This window comes from Carassius gibelio, chromosome A17, assembly GCF_023724105.1.
Source record: "Carassius gibelio isolate Cgi1373 ecotype wild population from Czech Republic chromosome A17, carGib1.2-hapl.c, whole genome shotgun sequence".
Taxonomy (NCBI): Eukaryota; Metazoa; Chordata; class Actinopteri; order Cypriniformes; family Cyprinidae; genus Carassius; species Carassius gibelio.
Genome location: NC_068387.1, coordinates 16,341,521 through 16,360,315, shown reverse-complemented (window position 1 = coordinate 16,360,315; position 18,795 = coordinate 16,341,521). Strand labels below are relative to the sequence as shown.

Below are 18,795 nucleotides of genomic sequence, written 5' to 3'. Positions count from 1 at the left end.
TTTTGAAAAATGTGGGTAACCAAAGAGTTTCTGGTCCATAGTATAAAAATAAGAAGCCAATGATTTGGTTAACCACATTCTTCAGATTATTTTCTTTTATATTATACATACTCCTTCATACTCAGGAAATAAATGCCTTGGAGATGATACAACATTACTGTACATATTCCTACTTACTTGATGTTTCTGAGCAGGGTCAGAAATAAACTGGAGCACCAATTCTATAGACCGGCATTCAAAATTTGTGGTCAAAAAATGATCATGTAATGAATATCTTTGGAATCTGTGACAATTTGAAACACGTGTCTTGCACCAAAATCACAACATTGCTGTGGTGTTTTTAATCTGCTACCATTTATACAGTAGTGAATTGTATAATATAACATGGGGCCAGTCAGTTATTATTAAATTAGTATCAATAAATGTTTATAATGTGTCCAAGCAGAGGTTTGTATTTGTTTTTATATTTTGATTTTGTTTCAATTTTAGAATTTACATTTATTTTGTGACCATACTTTTCCTATTTGGAGATTATATTTGTTATTTGAAATGTTTGACATTATATTTAAATACTTACATTTTCAATATGAAATTTGGTTATTAAAAAGTGCTATCTGCGCACGCGCACATACAAACAATAACATTTCACCGGCCATTGAAGTCATTAGGGTAAAGCCCCAGCTCAGCTAAACTCACCTACACAATATATATCCGGAGTGGGCAACCCGTCAGCAAGTTTGCCCTCTTGTAGCGCTAATGGTCACCGCAAGATAAAACTACATTTCCCAGCATTCTCTGCTCCGGTAGCGTGTTTATCCAATGGTCATTCGATGCGCTCTTCTGGCAACCAATCGGACCGTAATCTCTTAATTCTAACGGTTAAATACCATGAAAATCCCTTTTATCAGCACTTATTTACTTAATTGTCCACTTCCGGATACACCACAGCAATGTTGTGATTTTGGTGCAAGACAAGGGGTTCACATCGTCACGGATTTCAAGTTTTGACAAGCTCAAGGTGAGATAATGCGCTTTTTCCTGAGCTACTGGTTTACATATTTTTCGTGTATCAGTCAATTCACTTTTAAAGATGAAATAATGACTTGGCCCTCAGTTTAGCGAAAACTAAAAAGTACAATAGTTATGATGTGTTCTTTCTGAATATCTGAATAAACTGATATGTTTATTCACTGACAGATAAATGACATGCTGTCAGGTGTCCGCTCGTTGTGCAAAGGTTTTTCGGTTCGCGGCATGAGTTTATCGCCGCGTCAGATCAACCGATGGCCGAGCAACGAGTCCTCCGAGCCTCCCACGGATTGTCCTCGAGTCCTCATCACAGGTGCCATCTGCTTCCCAGCTGCTTAAATAACGTGTGACAAACTGTAGTGTTTTGGTGTAAATATCTCTCTTGCGTCACGTCTTCTGTGTTTGTTTTCCGTGCCTAGTAAGAGACAATCCTATTGATCGCCATGACAATAGGTTGGGAATAAACAGCGTTAAAAGCGCCCCGGGTTCTCACAATGGAGCGCGCGGCTGTTTTATGCTTGTGCAACAGAGTGAATAAATAGATTGTCGGTCGAAGTGGAGCTGAAAAATGTCTAGACAACAGCAATCACGGAGCTTATTTAAAATGACTTAGGCCTGTTTTCGAAACTGCCACTGTCATTTTTGCGTGCTTACTTCATTTGCATGTGCACTGATTTGCAGACACACTACAAACGGTGTCATATGAGTCCTGAGTGCGTAACAAATTACTGTACAATATTCCTATGCCTTATGTTTTTAGTTGTCTACTGGAGTTGATCACGCATTATGTATGGTATCATGTTTTTCTTTTATTGTGCATTTACTGTACCTCTGTCCTCCAGTATAGGTGTTTTCATTTTAATAATAATGCAGTAACATTTTTAATTCATATTTAGATTTAGGGAATTTATTCAGCTTACTTGGTGCTCATTTGCGGCTTTGTGAGTGGTGAAGTTTCTGGTTGTTAAATGTTTGCTGCTGTGGTGTGTTTAATTCCATAGTGTTTTTCTCCTGTTAAAGGTGGCTTGGGACAGCTTGGAGTTGGACTAGCTCAAATGCTGAGGTTAGTGAACAGCTGAAAAAATGAGTTGCATGGGAGAAATTTGAAATCGGACTCCAGAACACACAGTTTTTGCAACTTTGCATAGATTGGATATTTGCCTGGTCTTTGCATAGATGTTCGCTGTAAGCTTTTTTTTTTTAATTTTCTGAGGCAGATTCTTTATAATTCTGTAAAAACTGAAAGATAATTTCTCTCTTGTTGTTTATTTAATTGAATTATTAATAACACTGAATTCCTTTTACATCAGGAAGCAGTATGGAAAGGAAAACATCATTCTGTCGGACATTAGGAGGCCTCCCACTGAAGTTTATAACATGGGTATGTAGACACTGAGAGAGATATACAGCTCTGATATGGACAGACGGTTGCATCATTTGCAACATATATAGAGCCACATGTAGAGTGTGGTGCCATAAACTGACTTTTTTGCCATTTAAACTGACTGGAGTTTTTTATTTATTAATTTTTTACTTACAGTATATTTCAAATCTCCAAATACATTTCGGTAACAGTGTACAATAAGTTAACATATGTTAACATCGGCTAATGACATTTACTTTATTTTTTTAAATAAATCCTTTTTTTATTAAGCAACGATACTTTAGATGAATCAAAAAGTTTCTCGAGGATAATGTGACACTGAAGATTGGAGTAATGGCTGCTGAAAATTCAGATTTTCATGTACTGTATTTTTGATCAAATAAATGCAGCCTTGGTGAGCATAAGAGACTTTAAAAATAAAAAAATTAAAAATGTGTAACAACTCCAACTTTTGAACTGTATTTCAAACTATAAATTTAACTATAAGCAATAGTATATTTATGAATTAACAATAATAGACAAACTTGTATTAACTTAGATTCACACTAAAAATGCTGTCAAATTTATTGGTTCCTGATTTTAATGAGTTGAAATTTATTTTAAATTGTTGCCTACATTTCAGTCACATTTCACTCCTATTCTGAAGTAGAATAAACCTCTCATTTAAATTCCAATGTCTGATTGGTGATCCTCCTTAAAGGTCCATTTGTATATGCTGATGTGCTGGACTATAAAAACCTGAGGGAGCTGGTTGTGAATAACAGAATCACCTGGCTGGTGCATTACAGCGCATTACTCAGTGCTATCGGGGAAGCTAACGTGGCTCTTGCCCGCACCATCAATATCACAGGTGGGGAAATTCAGCCAAATATGTTTATGTTTATGTTATATTACTTCCTATATAATTTATAATGTAAAGTTTCCAATATCTGTGACGTCCCACATTCTGTCCTTCTCCTGTTGCCCTTGTCCTTATCTCCTCTTCTCCTCCCCCCACTCCTCTTTCTTTAGGTCTACATAATGTGTTAGATCTGGCTCTGGAGAACTGCTTGCGACTGTTTGTGCCAAGTACCATCGGAGCATTCGGCCCTTCATCTCCCCGTGATCCAGCACCTGACCTCTGTATCCAGAGACCCCGCACCATTTATGGGGTTTCCAAAGTCCATGCAGAGCTGATGGGGGAAGTAAAGATTTATGTTTTCATGTTTTAACTATTCTGGGGACATTATTTTCATGCTTATTTGGATGTTTTTGAAAGAAGCCTTTGATGAGTAGAAAGTTCTGTGAGCAGCATTCATTTGTAAAGGTTTAAATGTCTACACTCAGTTTTGATCAAATTTAATATGTCCTTGCTGAATGAAAGTATTCATTTCTTTTTTAATCTTACTTACCCCAAATATTTAAATGGCAGTGCGGGATGGTCTCAATCAGCAAAAATGTTTTCTACATTGATAATGTGCCATAAAACGTGTCTTGATAAATATTAGCATATTAGCATGATTTCTGAGGGATCATGTGACAATGAAGTAATGGTTTATCTTTGCTTTTTAAAATATGTTAGAATAGAAAACAGTTCAATATTACCTTGGTGTGCATATAAGGCATCTTTGAGAAACATTCCAAAATTTTGACTGGTGTAGTGTGCTTAATCCTGTTAGCAGTCCTATATTAATTTATATTAATAGTATGATCATAATAATTGAAAATTATAATTTGTTTAAACGTTTATTGTAAATATGCTTCATAAGCTTAACGAGAAATGTTTATCCCTTACATGCAATCTAATTCTGAAATGCCAACATCCTAACTGTGTTTTGATTGGATCAGTATCTCCACCATAAATATGGCCTGGATTTCCGATGCTTGCGATACCCAGGAGTTGTTTCTGCCCACAGCAAGCCAGGAGGAGGCACTACTGGTAACCAGCCATCCTGCATTTTCTCACTTAAAGACACAATCATTAGCTGTACATTCATAGCTTTGTCATTTACTCGCAGTAAACAACACGCTATTCTGACCTTACTGTATACACCCTCTTTTCCTCAGATTATGCTGTCCAGATATTTCACGATGCCCTCAGCTCCGGCCACCATGAATGTTACTTGCGCTCCAACACAAGGCTTCCCATGATGCACATATCTGACTGCCACAGGGCCACCATTGAGTTTATGCAGGCCCCTGAAAGCCAACTTTCCCTGCGCACTTACAACATCGCAGCTATGAGCTTCACACCTGAAGAAGTGGCGGAGGAGATTCGCAAACACCTGCCCAACTTGAGGGTCACATACAATCCTGACACCATCCGCCAGACTATTGGTAAGAACAGCAGTGAGTGAAAGAATGTCCTTTTGAAATCATTTTGTAACCACCATAGATCACCAAAGATGGAAACATTTCTGAAAATGTTCTCACCCACAGGCTATCCAAGATATAGATGAGTTTGTTTGTTTATTTGGAAGATATTTAAAGAGATTTAACATCACTTACTCACCAGTGGATCCTCTGCAGTGAATGGGTGCCGTCAGAACGAGCCCAAACATCTGGTAAAAACATCACAATAATCCACATGACTCCAGTCTATCAGTTAAAGTCTTGTGAAGCATTTGTGTTTTTGTTTTCAAGAAACATATCCATCATGAAGTATCAACTTTTCACTGGAGAAAACAATATTTTGGATAGAGGACTGTTTTACTTCACAAGAAATTAATTAATTTGGATGGGAGTCACATGGATTACTTGTAAATTATTGGGATGTTTATATCAGCTGTTTGAACTCATTCTGATGGCACCTATTGATGCAAGTGATGTAATGCTGAATTTTAGCAAATCAATTATATATAGTATATTTCCAGCAATTATTCCTTTAATATTAATGTTCGTAGTTAACTGTAGAAATAATACCTATCTTGGTCGTTGTCTATCTGTATATGTTCTTCTTGAAAAATGAAATGAAAAACTCATACAATGTAATGTTCAATTAATAGCGGACAGCTGGCCAGTGCGGTTTGATGACTCGAACGCACGTCAGGACTGGGGCTGGAAGCCTGCGTATGGCCTGTCAGAGCTGGTCACAGACATGCTGGCCTCCATCCGTGAAAAAAAAAACAATGCAGGACTACCTATCAGCTAGCAGGTCTTCTCAGGGACTGGAACACAGATCACCGGCATCTTTCCAGTATATTCCAAACTCATCGATCTCAAATTTGGTTGCTATTTCTTTAGACCAGGACCTTCCGTCAGCTGAACAGTATGCTTGTGAAGAAAACATGTAAACCAACAGTGAAACCCACATTCTCTCACCGCTCAGGAGACTCTGTCTTTTCTTCTCTGTGATCTGTTCTTACATAGTTTTTAAGTTGTCACAGGACAGGGAAAAACAAGGAAACAACAAAATGCTGCTGAATACAGTATAATAATAATAAAAATAATAGCATTGCCAGTGGTGCTGTAAGGGGGCTGGAGGTAAGGACGATTCCAAGGTCCTAACGAGTGAGCCCGGAACATGATTTTTTACCAAGGGGGACCCCCAGCCCCACGGAACACGATTGCGGAGGGAGACTGAGTCAACAGGGGGTTCAGAAACCATAGCGGCACCATGGAACATTGCACACATTATAGCTAGAACTGTAATTTAATTATTTCAGAAAAACCATGCACTGTATTAAAATAACAAGGTCAGCACCAAGAAAAAATCTGCCCCGTCCCGAACCTCCCCTTCAACACTTTCTGGGATCTGATGTTATAACTAGTTGTTATAACACTGCTTTCTAATCCTAACCAAACATACCATTCTCTTTGGCAAGGGTTGAATTTTGACTCCATAGATGCTCCATTCGTACAAATACAATAAGAAGATAGACACCTCACTCTGTGCTCCTGACTACCCCATATATTGTGCACAAGAGGGATTGTCTCAGTTTGAACACAGCCATGGGCAGAAAATACTTTAAACCACTACTACCTTTAGTGTGAACCAAAAGATTACCTTTGTCCCAGCTGCGATCAATGAGGAAATCACAGGTGCCTGAATTTTGGGTTCTGTTAAACCCACTATTGTCTGTATTGGCTATTTATTTAGAGACAGTTATCAAAGGGCTCTGGGTTCACAATGGATAGTTTGGTGGTGTGAATTAAGTACTTAATCACTCAGCATTGCTGATGTATTATTATACACTGTTAAGAGTTTTTTTTCCACATTTTTGTTTACCCTGAACAGCAAAACTACTGGATAAATCAGTAGTAAGGGGGGTGTTATTTGGCTTCGGCCCATCTGAAAATCTTAGTCTGCCTTCTGTATAGTTTACTGGTGCAGACAAATAAAAAAGACTAATCAACATATGAGATGTTTAAGATATATAAGACAACATATATAATGACTCACCTTTCTTCCAAAAGCAAGTGTGATTTCAGTGTTAAAAGTTGAAATTGCCTTCATTTTTACTTATCATTTAACCTCAAAAGTTGTTAACGAATCTCAAAAAGAACTGGTGGAAAATTGCAGTGTATGTCAAATAAATGGCTTTAATACAGCAAACCGTCTATGTATGTCTCTGTTCATTGTGACCTCTGCTGTAGTCACAAATAATAAACTCAGAATCATAAAATGAAATACATTTTGTTTTATATTATTGTGATCAGTTCAGTATATTATGAAACATTATGACACTAAATAAAAAACTGAGAAAAAAAAACAAACAAACGTTGAAGGTAGTATTTATTAGCTTTGAACAGAAAATGGAAGTGAGGAAAAAACTATTTAATTTCTGTTGGCATAAATTCTTTAACTTTGCTGAATATACTTAATAGTTTTTACAAAGGACATGAAGCTCTTGTTTTTTTTAAAGCAACCAAATTTATATAAGAGAATATAGAAAGGTAGGGTAGGTGGTAGTAATACCAAAAAAAGTTATTTTCAAAAGTTTTTTTTTTTAATTATTTCCCCCCCCCCCCCCCCTCTCCTGTTTACTTCTGATATCAATGCCTCACACTCCATCCCAGTAGGTGGCGGAATATGCACCAAAGCTGTTTTTTATAACCGCCATTAAACGTTAAAGAAGAAGAAGAACGGAAGTGAGGTTGAAGCTGCCGCAGTGGATTGTGGGACATCGTGCCATATTGATACACGATAGAAATGGACGCGGGGTTTTTCCGCGTAAGTATTATATTCTTTTACAGCTATCGCAATATAAACGTCAAATACGTTGTTTTACACGCGTTATTCATCAGTTGGTTGATTAGTTGGTTGATTAGTTGGTTGTTTTAAGGCTGTATTTCGTATGTTTATTGGAGTGCGGCTGTAATGGCGGCTGCGTGTGAGGACCTGACCATACTCAACAGATTAAACAGGAACAACGGATTTAAGGAACCCAGCGCGTTGAATTTCACAGTATCACTCTTATTCTTACAGATAAATTCCACTATAACATGATGTACTCTGGTTTGCGTAAAGTTAGCTGAATTAAAATACATGCTGAAACCGAAAACCAGCCCGACAAATTCCGTGTTCTTGTACGAGAGCAAGCCGTCAGTCAGAATGAGCTTTCTTCGCCAAATGTGTGCAGACACATGGATTTTTTTTAGGAACTCTTAGTACAACCATTCATACATGTATGACATTGAGAAGAGAAATAACATTTAAATAAGACAAAGGGAAGAAAATTCAATAATAATGTGGTATACTTCTGGAATAGAAGATTTATGTGTGAATATGTACGTTATATATTACACCGGTGTCAATGTCCTACTCAAATGGTGAAGGAATTCAGTTTATTTTCTGTCTCATACTGGAAATGATATATTAACCATAGAAAATTAGAATTTCTTGTATAATATATTGTTTTAATTGTGAATTTTTCTTGTTTCAGGGCACCAGTGCGGAGCAGGATAACCGCTTCAGCAACAAACACAAGAAACTTTTGAAGCAACTGAAGTTTGCAGAATGTCTGGAGAAGAAGGTAGAAAATATGGAAATATTTGTTGCGCAAATGTGTTCATAACACGTTGTTACCATAAATGTGCTGCATATTGAGGTTCCCTAAATTAAAAAAAATTAAAAATAAAATTCTTTCAAATAAAAAAAACACTCATGCATTAAATTGCTCAAATGTGTCAGTTTAGTTTGTTGCAAAAGTTTTCTATTTCAAGTTAAAAATTAACTTGCATTTTGTATTTACGTGTATTTTATGTCTATTTTATGTCTAACCAGTATTAAAGAAACAAAAATTGAACGGGAACTTAAAATAAAATAAACAATACTTTTATTCATCACTCTTGCATTAAATTGCTCTAAAGGGACAATAACGGTTTTTAAAAAAGTTTTCTATTTCAAATAAACGCTGTTCTATTCATCAAAGATTCCTTGTAGAACAATTATCCCAGTTTCCAAATATAATTTTAAGGAGAGCACCTCTGCTCAGAAATGATGATAGAGTTTAGAAGGATTAGGACTTCATGATTCAGGTGTTCATGATTGTTTTATAATTCGTTATTAGGTGGACATGACCAAGGTCAACCTGGAGGTCGTGAAGCCCTGGATAACCCAGCGTGTGACGGAGATCCTTGGCTTTGAGGATGATGTCGTCATCGAATTTGTCTTCAACCAGCTGGAGGAAAAGGTAGACGCCCGCTCTGCTCTTTCCCATTGTCCATTCACACATGCTGCAGTTATATATTAGATGTGTTTTGTTCTTTGGGAGGATGAGAGAAGGTTTGAAGATCAGTGCTGACAGTTATTTGAAACATTTGCCATGTGTAGATGTAACAGCTGAAAACATCTAACATCACAGTCTTTAAGTGTCTGTCTGGTTTTAAAAAGACAGGAAAGCGGGTAAAAATGATATTCTCTCTCTTTAGACATGATTTGTGACACAATTCCTTCTGAACAGCAATGTTCTAATGTTGATGTGATTTATGATTTAAAAGGCCTGAACCAATATGGATCTTATTCCTTGCATCTGAAGTATAGCACCAACTCCTAATTAGATCTCACCCGAGCCCAAAGTCTCTCTGAATCCAACTCTCCCTTGATGATGAGCTTTATTTTTTGAGGTGAGTTTTAAGCAGGGCTTGACATTGTGCCAGTGGTAGTCATTTCAGCTTTATCATTCGTGCCTTTCTTTTCTTATTTTAAACACAAAGGCCTGATTACCATTTTTTGATTACCAAAATGAAATAAAACCATTAAAGATTAAAAAGAGTAAGAAAATTACATTGCATGTGAGATGACAGCGCAGCACGACTTTGGTTAAAGATGGTTATTTTATTTAAATGGAATTTATTAGTCAGTACATGTTATTATTCTCCGTCTCAGTGACTAGCTGTACTATCAGTTATTTAACTATTCATTAGGTTTTTTGTATGATTGTGCATTTGCGCAAAATGAAAAAAAAAAAAAAAACGAGAGACACGTGACATTTTGCGTTTTTTATCAGTTTAGCTAAGCTCGGTTTATTATTCACTGTTTTAGTTTCTAAAGATTTTATTTTCAGGAAACTTTCACTGGGATTCCAGAGAGGTATTTGCTCCTATTAATGATTCTTAAAGGTTTTTCTTTATTCTCATAAATAAAGAGGTGCTTTCAGTTTTTGTAATGGCATAGCCATACAATATCTTAAAGTAATTCTTCAGGATCAGTACAGGATACGTTTTGATCAACAGCATTTGTGGAGTAATATCAGGTTCCTAAAAAAATAATTAAGTTATCCTTTACTTTGCTTTAAGGGCAAAGGTTCTCAAAAAGGATCGGGGTCTCCGCAAACTGTCACAGGGGACACTTGATGACTTAATTATTGAAAAAATTTAAAGAAATCTCAAAATAAATTTGTAAATTTAAATCTTTCCTCCAATAACTTTTTTAAGAAAAACATTTTGAATTTTACATCTTATAGAATCACAAAATTAATAGTTTTATTAATTGAACATAAAAACTCAAAAGTTTGACAAAAAGCTCCATTGTCATAGTTACAGACACCAGAGGCAATATCTCAGCTAATATGGCCAATATGGGTAGGCCTTTGAACAGAGAACCACTGTTTTAGGTTTTACCAAAAAAAAAAAAAAAATTGTGTATATATATATATAATATATGAATGAAAATGCTGAAGGATGCAATCGAATCATTATTTTGAGTCCTTGGTCTAAAAAAACATGGAAAGCACTTTAGTTATTCCTCAGATGCTGTCATTGGAGCTTAACCTGTATTGAACCAGAAGCATTTGTTTAAATCATTTTAGAACACCGGGTGCTCAGTCCTGCTCTTGGAGATCTACTTTATTGCAAAATTCAGGGTCCAACCCTATTCTTATGTCTAAACTCTGGTATAACGTACATCTTCAGGAGCGTGACTCAGCACCCCTGCCTTAGCACATGGATCTTATAGATTTATTTTCCTCTTCATTTGTTGTAAATAAAGAGTTTTCCATGCCTTGTGTACTCATTATTGCTTGTTCGTTTCTTGCAATTTAGATAAATGATATAGCATTAAACTCAAGGTGATTGAGTGTGATGCAGTAGTGAGGCGGAGGCCAGCCAATGGAGCGCCTTTCTCCGCCCCCCCCAGCCCACAGAGCCTGCGCCACTCACACCGAAGACAACGGGACTGTTCTTGCTTTGTGGGGTTTTGATGCACTCTGTTTGTGGACTGTAATGTTTCTATCTCTCAGGAGTTTGATATTGCACAGGAAGAGACAGCCCTAGTGGTGGGGGAGGGTCTTATTGCTCCTTGACGAGGCAATGTGAACTGGGAGGGTACATCTCAGTTCAGATGATAACATTTATACATGTAATGCATGCTTTAAAGGCAGTTTATTCATTTTAGAAGTGTTTTTGTTCCCTTTATACAGTTGGTGTATTAGTAAGAATAACATTCAGCTGTTGGTTTTGAGACATTTTTGAGGCCCGCTGGTACTGGGCTCTTGATGAAAAGCAGCTGTTTACTTATGTTCAGGAAGGGAAGGTGTAGGTAGACTTTCAGAGCTCAGCTCTATGGTTCTGTGTCAGTATTAACTGCTTGGTTTCTTCCCCTCTTTCTTCCTCTCTGCTGTTTGTGTTGCAGAATCCAGATGGAAAGATGATGCAGATTAATTTGACTGGGTTTCTGAATGGGAAGAACGCTCGAGAGTTCATGAAAGACCTCTGGCCGCTGTTGCTAAGCGCCCAGGAGAACATCGCTGGTATTCCATCTGCCTTCCTGGAGCAGAAGAAAGAGGAGATCAAACAGAGACAGGTGACGAAGAGCAAGAAGCTGCATACTGATTGTGATTGGGTTTTATTGGTTGGATTTTGATTGGGTTAATGTGGTTGTGTTTGTATGATTGTATGTGTACAACATGTTTGTATACTACAAGTTGAGTGTTTAAGTTTTTCTTATCTTTGATGTTCAGATCGAACAGGAGAAACTTGCCTCTCTGAAAAAAATAGATGAAGATAAAAGAGAGAAGGAGAGCAAAGAAAGAGCTCAGTCAAAAAGCCCTAAAAGGTTGGTTAGTCAGTCAACATGAAACTTGAGTGAAATGGCTATTTGGCACGTTTGCCATTGTAATTAAAGGATATTTTAAATTGGCCTTGTGCTTAACTGCTTTTTTTTTTCTGGTTGACCATTGTTCCCAGGAGGAAGTCCCGCTCTCCTGTGAAGCGTGACCGTAAGCCCAGTCCCTCTCGATCTCCTCGCCGAAAACTGAGCCCGGCTGGCTCGCCGCCTTCCAGTCCACTCAATCATAAAGAAGAACCAAAGCAAGAACCGGACCAATCAGAGAGCTCCAAACCAGAGCCGCTTGTTCAGGAGGCTTCCTCTACTAGGTAACTGTGGAAACCTGACGTTGCACAATGGCCTCCTAATATATTAGACTTTTGACAATAAAAGAACTTTGTTTAGAAAATCAGAAATGTTCTTTCGTGTAAATTCCATTTTGGGCCTCAAGGAGTGACTTTATTTTACTGAAAATAGTGCATAAAACTGCCTTTCTGCAGGATGGATTTTATTCATTGTTTTTGATCCATTCTATTTGTCAGTGATCTAGTGGGTGAAATGAAGCCAGACTCTGTGTCTGAGGCTGTGAAAGAGTCTTCTCCAGATAAAATATCCAAATCGGAAGACAAGCCCAAACCTAGAGACCGGGACAGAGAGAAGGGTGGACGTAGAGATCGCCCACACCACCGCTCCCGTTCACCTCGTTCTCGTAGACGACCTCGATCCCGCTCTAGGTTAGTCTTGTCTCTGATGTTGAAAGCCATGTGATTTCTTATCCTAGTTCCTTTTGTTTATCTGCTAATGTGATCGAACTAGGAGTTAAGCTAATGTCTCTGCCTCTAGGTCTTTCTCTCCTCGTCGCAGAACTAGTCCCAGGAGGCGAATCTCTCCAAGACGTAGGAGCCCTCCTAGACGGCAACCGCCCTCTAGGCATAGACGTAGCCGTTCACCTGTCCGCAGGTCAGGAATTTTTTTTATTTTTATAAAAATAGTACTTTTATGTAGCCACGATGCATTAAATTGACATTTAAGACTTATAATTGTTACAAGAAGTTAAAATTGCAAATAAATGCTGTTCTTTGAAGAAGAATGTTAATAAAAAAAAAAAGGTATCACTGTTTCCACGAAAATATTTAGCAGCTCTGCTTGATTCTAAAAAGAAATGTTTCTTGAGGACCAAATCAGCATATTAGAATAATTTCTGAAAGATCATGAGACTGATTTTCCATCACAGGAATAAATAACATTTCAAAATGTTTAAAAGAGAGAATTTTTAATTGTTTCCTAATATTAAGGTTTTTACTGTATTTTTTTATCAAATCCACGGTGGATGAGCATAAGCCTTTTAAAAACATTTACAACGGTAAACGGTGGTATAAAAAAAAAAAGGTAAACGGTGGTGTTAAGCCACAATGATGTTCTCATGTCTTTTACTCTTCTTTTTACTCAACTTTATACAGATACAGTCTGTTTTCACTTAAACTGCTAGAAGTTAGGTCAACTGTTGTTTACCTGAACCTGTTTGTCCATCAGGCGGCGCTCTCGCTCCCGGTCCTCCTCTGGTAGTTCATCCTCTCATTCACCCCATAAGAGAGCAGGGAAACGTGGGTCAGCTACCCCACCCAGAAAACTTCCACGTCGCTCTGACCCCTCCAGCCCTTCCAGAAGACGAGGTCGTAGTCCCTCAGGACTAGACACCAGCCCTTCAGGTTACATTTTCAAAATCACTTTTGTTATGCCTTTTGAAATGATTTAAAGATGATTTTAAAATAAATGTACTTCAGATTATAGTTGATTATTTATGATCAAAGTAAAAATGGTTCTTCTCCAGTGCCATGCTGCTTGTAGGATATTAGGCAGTGAAATGATTCTGACTGTAATGCGTCTAAAAATTTCAGCTGTGAAGCACAGGCCTGGTGGAAGAAACGACTCTCCTTCTCCTAAACCCAGACGGTCGGATGCATCAGATTCCGGTGAGATTTATCTCTTTAACATGTTTTTGTGCATGTCAGAAAGGTATACATATGCAAGACTTCTAGACAGAACCCTGTCTGGCTGGCTTTTTGTTATACTTTAATATGTTGCCCAAGAAGTGTGTTAAAGTAACATGATGAACTGATGTAATGGATTCTGCAGCTCATGAGTTTCTTCTGTTCATCAAAACGATGAGGGGAGGGTGCATGTTATGGGCGTGTTTGTGTGTCGCTGTATGTTTTTGCACATCATGGGTGTGTGATGGTGGGCACATGGCTGTTTCTTGGGCACTGAAGGACTCCACTGCTTTGCATTTCAGAGGAGGAGAAGGTGGGCAAAGAGTCAACAGCAGATTCTGTCCAGCAGCGACGTCAGTATCGCAGACAGAATCAGCAGACCTCTTCAGGTTACCACTATTTCTTATGCTCCATCTCACACACACGTTTGTCCTCCCTTCTTCCCTTCCCTTCTCTCTTTCACTTCCTCTCACACCTGTGCTTGCAATAATGAATCTTTTTGGTTGTGGAAAATCTATTCTAGTAGAGGTTTGATTTAGAACTGATAATCACTGTTTGTTTTTTTTTCTTTAAGACTCTGGCTCATCTTCCTCTGAAGATGAAGGTTCAAGGAGACCGAATAGGGGGGGAGGTGCGAGGAATGGAGAAATCAGAAGGCGGCGGAGCCGTTCACCTGCATCACCACGGAGACGGCAAAGAGATGCATCACCAAGGTAAAAAAATCAATCATATTTGCATGTACTTAACATTTGCATTTGAATTGGGTTACCCTCCTGAGGTCTTTACAGTCGTGGCTAAAAGTATTGGCAGTGGCACAAATTTTGTTTTGCAAATTTTTTCAGATTAATTCCTTAAATGTATTCGCTATTGATTCCTATAATCCCTTATTTAATGCCAGTGTTTTTCAAATCAAATTGACAAGTTCTTATAGAGATTGTAGAAGTAATACATGATTTGCTTGACACAGAAAAACAAGTTGTTTTATATATATATATTTTTTTTTAAATAATTTTTATATTTGGCTGCATTATAAGACTCTTGAACTTACAACCAGTTAAAAAATGGAAGAAAAATAGGGAATTATTATTTTTAAAGTCTTTTTTAATTATCATTGAGATGTACATTCTAATGTACAACAGAACTATTTCTTTCACAATATCATCAAGTTAAAGCGAACCTCTATTTGGACGGGTTTCTGTAAAGACTTTTCAGTTGCTGTGTATATGATATGACGATAGTTATTCTCAAATGAAAAGGTAAAATGCTCATGAAGAGACTGAGCAGTTGTGGAGATGAAGTACACATGTTCGTATCTTAACATCATGAGGTGACAGAGGCTGAAAACACTGACCGTAACGCGCACTTCAGTATGTGTGTAGGAAATGAAACCGTGCATCTGCGCCTTTCATTCACATACTTAGAACATACAGGGTTCAAATTTAAATAGTTTGATATACACAGACAGTAGTCCATATCACTGTTTGATATGTGTATTAACATTGTTATTCATTTAAAATGGGAGAATTCTGTGACCTTCCATAATTAAATTTTCAATCAATTTATGATGTAAGCAAATTTATGAATCAGAATCAATACCCAGCCCTGTCGTTCACTCTCAACTGAAAGATTGACTCCCTCTCTCTCTTCTTTCAGAAAGAGGCGTTCTCCATCACCTGCTGGCCGCAGACATCGTTCACCTTCTCCTGTTCGCCGCCGAAGATCACCCTCTCCTCCCCCAAGACGCAGGTATAGTCCAACGTATATATATATTTTTTTTTTTTTTGTTGTTGTTGTTGTGGTGAAGACTTTGACTTTACTCATTCTTAATCCCTTTCTCCTGTCCTTCCTGTGTCAGATCTCCATCTCCACCTCACCGGCGCTTCACTCCCCCAATCCAGCGCCGATACAGTCCCTCCCCTCCCCCAGCTCAAAAGAGACGCTCATCAGGGTCTCCTCCCAAGCGCAGAAGATCTCCATCCCCCGTGTCCAAGCGCAGAGGGTCTCCTTCACCTGTGTCCAAGCGTAGAGGGTCTCCTTCACCTGTGTCCAAGCGTAGAGGGTCTCCTTCACCTTTGTCCAAGCGCAGAGGGTCTCCCTCACCCGTTGCTAAGCGCAGAGGGTCTCCCTCACCCGTTGCTAAGCGCAGAGGGTCTCCCTCACCCGTTGCTAAGCGCAGAGGGTCTCCCTCACCCGTTGCTAAGCGCAGAGGGTCTCCCTCACCCGTTGCTAAGCGCAGAGGGTCTCCCTCACCCGTGGCCAAGCGCAGAGGGTCACCCTCTCCTGTGGCCAAACGTCGGTCCTCTCGATCCCCGAAACGGAGTCGTGGCAGTAGTCCAGGAAAAAGACGTACTCCACCCTCCTCTGCTTCACCCCCACCCCGCCACCGTAGAAGCTCTCCAAATCCTCCTGCAACCCAGCGGGGCAGAGATAGTCGCTCTTCTCCCTCTGCACATAGCACACGAGTGTCTTCCAGTCCTCCAGCTCGATACGGCCCCTCTGGTTCATCCCCACAGAGACAAAGACGCCAGACGTCCCCGTCTCAAAGTAGTACCAGACCCATTCGCAGGGTTTCTCGCACACCAGAGCCACGCAAATCTCAGAGGTATGTTTTCTCTTAGCGCCCCACCTCTATTTGTGTAACACAAGTGATGATCTCTGAATGACTATCTATTCCTGTCAATTTGTAGAGGTTCTCAGAGCCCCCAACCAGTAAGGAGGCAGGTTTCACGGTCACCATCTGCTTCTCCTCCAACTGCTCCGACGGCCCTCAAGCGGCCTGCTTCAGTCTCCCCTTCTCACTCTGCTAGCCGTTCTCCACCTCCACCTGCAAAAAAGAGCAGCAGTGTCTCCCCGAGCCCATCACCTAACAAGGTACAACACACCAGCCCAAGCCCAGGGTCCAGAGAGCTTCTAAAACTAGATTTGTTTTTGGTTCAGCAGTTCATTTTTTTTATAAATGGATTCTATTGAAATAGCTGTATTTAGAAAAAACTACTGCTAAAGGTGTTAAAAACAGTATTAAAATAATATTTAAGATGATAATTAAGATTATAGAATGATTTAGCTTGAAGTCAAAATGTTTTCTTTTTGTTGGTTCTGTAGAACTCTGATGCAGAAGGTAGTAAGAAGAAGAAAAAGAAGAAAGAAAAGAAACACAAGAAAGAGAAGAAGCACAAGAAGCATAAGAAACAGAAAAAGGAGAAGAGTGGAGAAGAAAAGAGTGGAGGGGCAGGAGGAGGACACGGACAGGAAGCAGAGCCAGACTCTGACCAGAAAAAGGTGAAGTTACACTTTTAAAGCTGTATGAACAGTCAATATAAAATAGTCTGGTTATATAAAAGTATCTTTATCCATCCCTATTTTTAATACCCATTAATACATTTTTTTTTTTTTTTTAGTGCTCACCAAGGCTATTTACTTGAACAAAAGTACAGTAGTAACAGTAATTTTGTGAAATGGTATTAAAATAGAAAAGATAAATTGTAATCTATTTTCAAATGTATTTTATTCCTATGATGGCATTTTACAGTGGCCATTACGTCATTCTTCAGTGTCACATGATTCAGAAATCATTCTAATGTTCTTGTTTGGTGCTTAAACATTTTAAATCAATGTTGAAAACAGGTGTGTTGTTTAATGTTTTTGTGGAAACGGTGATACTTTCTCAGAATTCTTTGCAGAAAGTTAGAAACAACAGCATTTATTTGAAACACTTGCAAAATGTAACAGAAATCTATTGTTTAGAAATCTTTACTGTCACTTTTGTTCGATTTTCTTTGTTTACCCCTAAAGTTTTGAACAGTAGTCTAAATGGACTGGAGACATTTGACTGCAACTTTAACAAGAAGAACTTCTCTAGAGAGAAAAGATCTTACAAGGTGTTTATATTGTGAAATAATATTATGCTTGAGTCAGACATAATTAATGCTACCTTTCCTGAAGGAATCAGAGAGTGAAGTAGAAGACAGTTTGGATGATCTGGAGAAGCAACTACGTGAGAAAGCTCTTCGCTCAATGAGGAAGGCCCAGATGTCTCCATCATCCCAGTCCTGAGGAAATATCCACCACATCCCACATTTCCATCTTTTTCTTCCACTCTCTGCATTTTAAATGTTTGATGTTGGTTCAGCCTTAGAATGTACAAATTGTTAAAATTCTCCCTAGACTTTTGTTTGTTTGGACTTTTTTTGGGGGGCATGTTTATTGCTGAGGCGTTTTATGATGTAGAAAAAGACTGAGCAGTTTCTTCATCAGATTCTGCCCTCTTTTCCACCCTTAAATACTGTCGAAAAACCGTTTATCCAAAAACAAACCTTTTTTAGTCCCCACCCCACCCTCATAATTCCTGTGTTGCTTTTACGGTCACGATGAAACAAATGAAAAGCTTACTTGCAGTTCTGAGTTAATGATGTACAAGTTAGCCTATGGATTCTCTCTTCACTTCAGCAGGACTTTTTACGAGAGTTTTGTTTGCATGGACAGCAGACCCTGGTGTGTTTGTCCTCTTGTGTGCATGATCCATAAACCAAAATGCCCAGAGAGCTAATCCAGAAAGCTGCTCTCTCTGTTCACCTGAGCATTGTGGCAGTGTTTAAGCTCTAATGTGCACATGAGAACAAATCAGTTAAGTCTGTTTTCATCCTTTTTTTTTTGCTTTATATTTTTTGTAACCTAAGTTGTGTTTGAAATTGTTGAACCCTGCAGTAATTTCTGGCTTTGAACAAAGTCGCATTAAAATGGAAAAAAAAAATTGTCTCAAATCCTTTTACATATGCAGTTTGATATTCCCTTTAAATTAAACGAAACTGACTAAATTACAAACCCAGTATTGTTGGATGCAGACCGCTTTACATACATCACATTAGGGATGCGTACAGGTTGTTTTAAATGTTTACTCGTCAGTTGTGGTCTGGAAGGTTCTGTGG

The 18,795-nt window shown here is 38.5% G+C and overlaps 2 protein-coding genes across 8 annotated transcripts; both read left to right on the top strand.

The window, feature by feature from the left end:
- The first annotated feature begins 776 nt into the window (after positions 1 to 776).
- Positions 777 to 6,947, top strand: LOC127933472 (L-threonine 3-dehydrogenase, mitochondrial-like). The gene is made up of 9 exons (XM_052530502.1): positions 777 to 1,018; positions 1,198 to 1,342; positions 2,050 to 2,092; positions 2,340 to 2,410; positions 3,114 to 3,263; positions 3,425 to 3,597; positions 4,241 to 4,331; positions 4,460 to 4,729; positions 5,398 to 6,947. The coding sequence occupies exons 2-9, from the start codon at positions 1,207 to 1,209 to the stop codon at positions 5,541 to 5,543; spliced, it is 1,080 nt and encodes a 359-aa protein (XP_052386462.1). The 5' UTR covers positions 777 to 1,018; positions 1,198 to 1,206; the 3' UTR covers positions 5,544 to 6,947.
- Positions 6,948 to 7,428: 481 nt separating this feature from the next.
- On the top strand, positions 7,429 to 18,630 carry srrm1 (serine/arginine repetitive matrix 1). 7 transcript variants are annotated; one of them, XM_052620034.1, is made up of 18 exons: positions 7,430 to 7,565; positions 8,278 to 8,367; positions 8,905 to 9,027; positions 11,466 to 11,636; positions 11,794 to 11,888; positions 12,020 to 12,208; positions 12,422 to 12,613; positions 12,723 to 12,839; positions 13,413 to 13,588; positions 13,778 to 13,852; positions 14,173 to 14,259; positions 14,445 to 14,583; positions 15,524 to 15,616; positions 15,726 to 15,880; positions 15,941 to 16,472; positions 16,558 to 16,741; positions 16,973 to 17,149; positions 17,813 to 18,630. In XM_052620034.1, the coding sequence occupies exons 1-18, from the start codon at positions 7,545 to 7,547 to the stop codon at positions 17,921 to 17,923; spliced, it is 2,727 nt and encodes a 908-aa protein (XP_052475994.1). In that variant the 5' UTR covers positions 7,430 to 7,544; the 3' UTR covers positions 17,924 to 18,630. The 7 variants fall into 7 exon arrangements, with proteins under 7 accessions (XP_052475996.1, XP_052475994.1, XP_052475992.1 ...); XM_052620032.1 differs by having other exon boundaries at positions 15,911 to 16,472; XM_052620031.1 differs by having other exon boundaries at positions 15,726 to 15,910.
- The last annotated feature ends 165 nt before the right edge of the window (positions 18,631 to 18,795 follow it).

Excerpts from the sequence above, each read along its gene's own strand:
- LOC127933472 (XM_052530502.1), top strand. The coding sequence starts at position 1,207 with ATGCTGTCAGGTGTCCGCTCGTTGTGCAAAGGTTTTTCGGTTCGCGGC. Across the intron at positions 2,093-2,339 it reads GGACTAGCTCAAATGCTGAG|GAAGCAGTATGGAAAGGAAA; the intron begins GTTAGTGAACAG and ends CTTTTACATCAG. Across the intron at positions 3,598-4,240 it reads ATGCAGAGCTGATGGGGGAA|TATCTCCACCATAAATATGG; the intron begins GTAAAGATTTAT and ends TGATTGGATCAG.
- srrm1 (XM_052620030.1), top strand. The coding sequence starts at position 7,545 with ATGGACGCGGGGTTTTTCCGC. Across the intron at positions 8,368-8,904 it reads CAGAATGTCTGGAGAAGAAG|GTGGACATGACCAAGGTCAA; the intron begins GTAGAAAATATG and ends ATTCGTTATTAG. Across the intron at positions 14,260-14,444 it reads GAATCAGCAGACCTCTTCAG|ACTCTGGCTCATCTTCCTCT; the intron begins GTTACCACTATT and ends TTTTTCTTTAAG.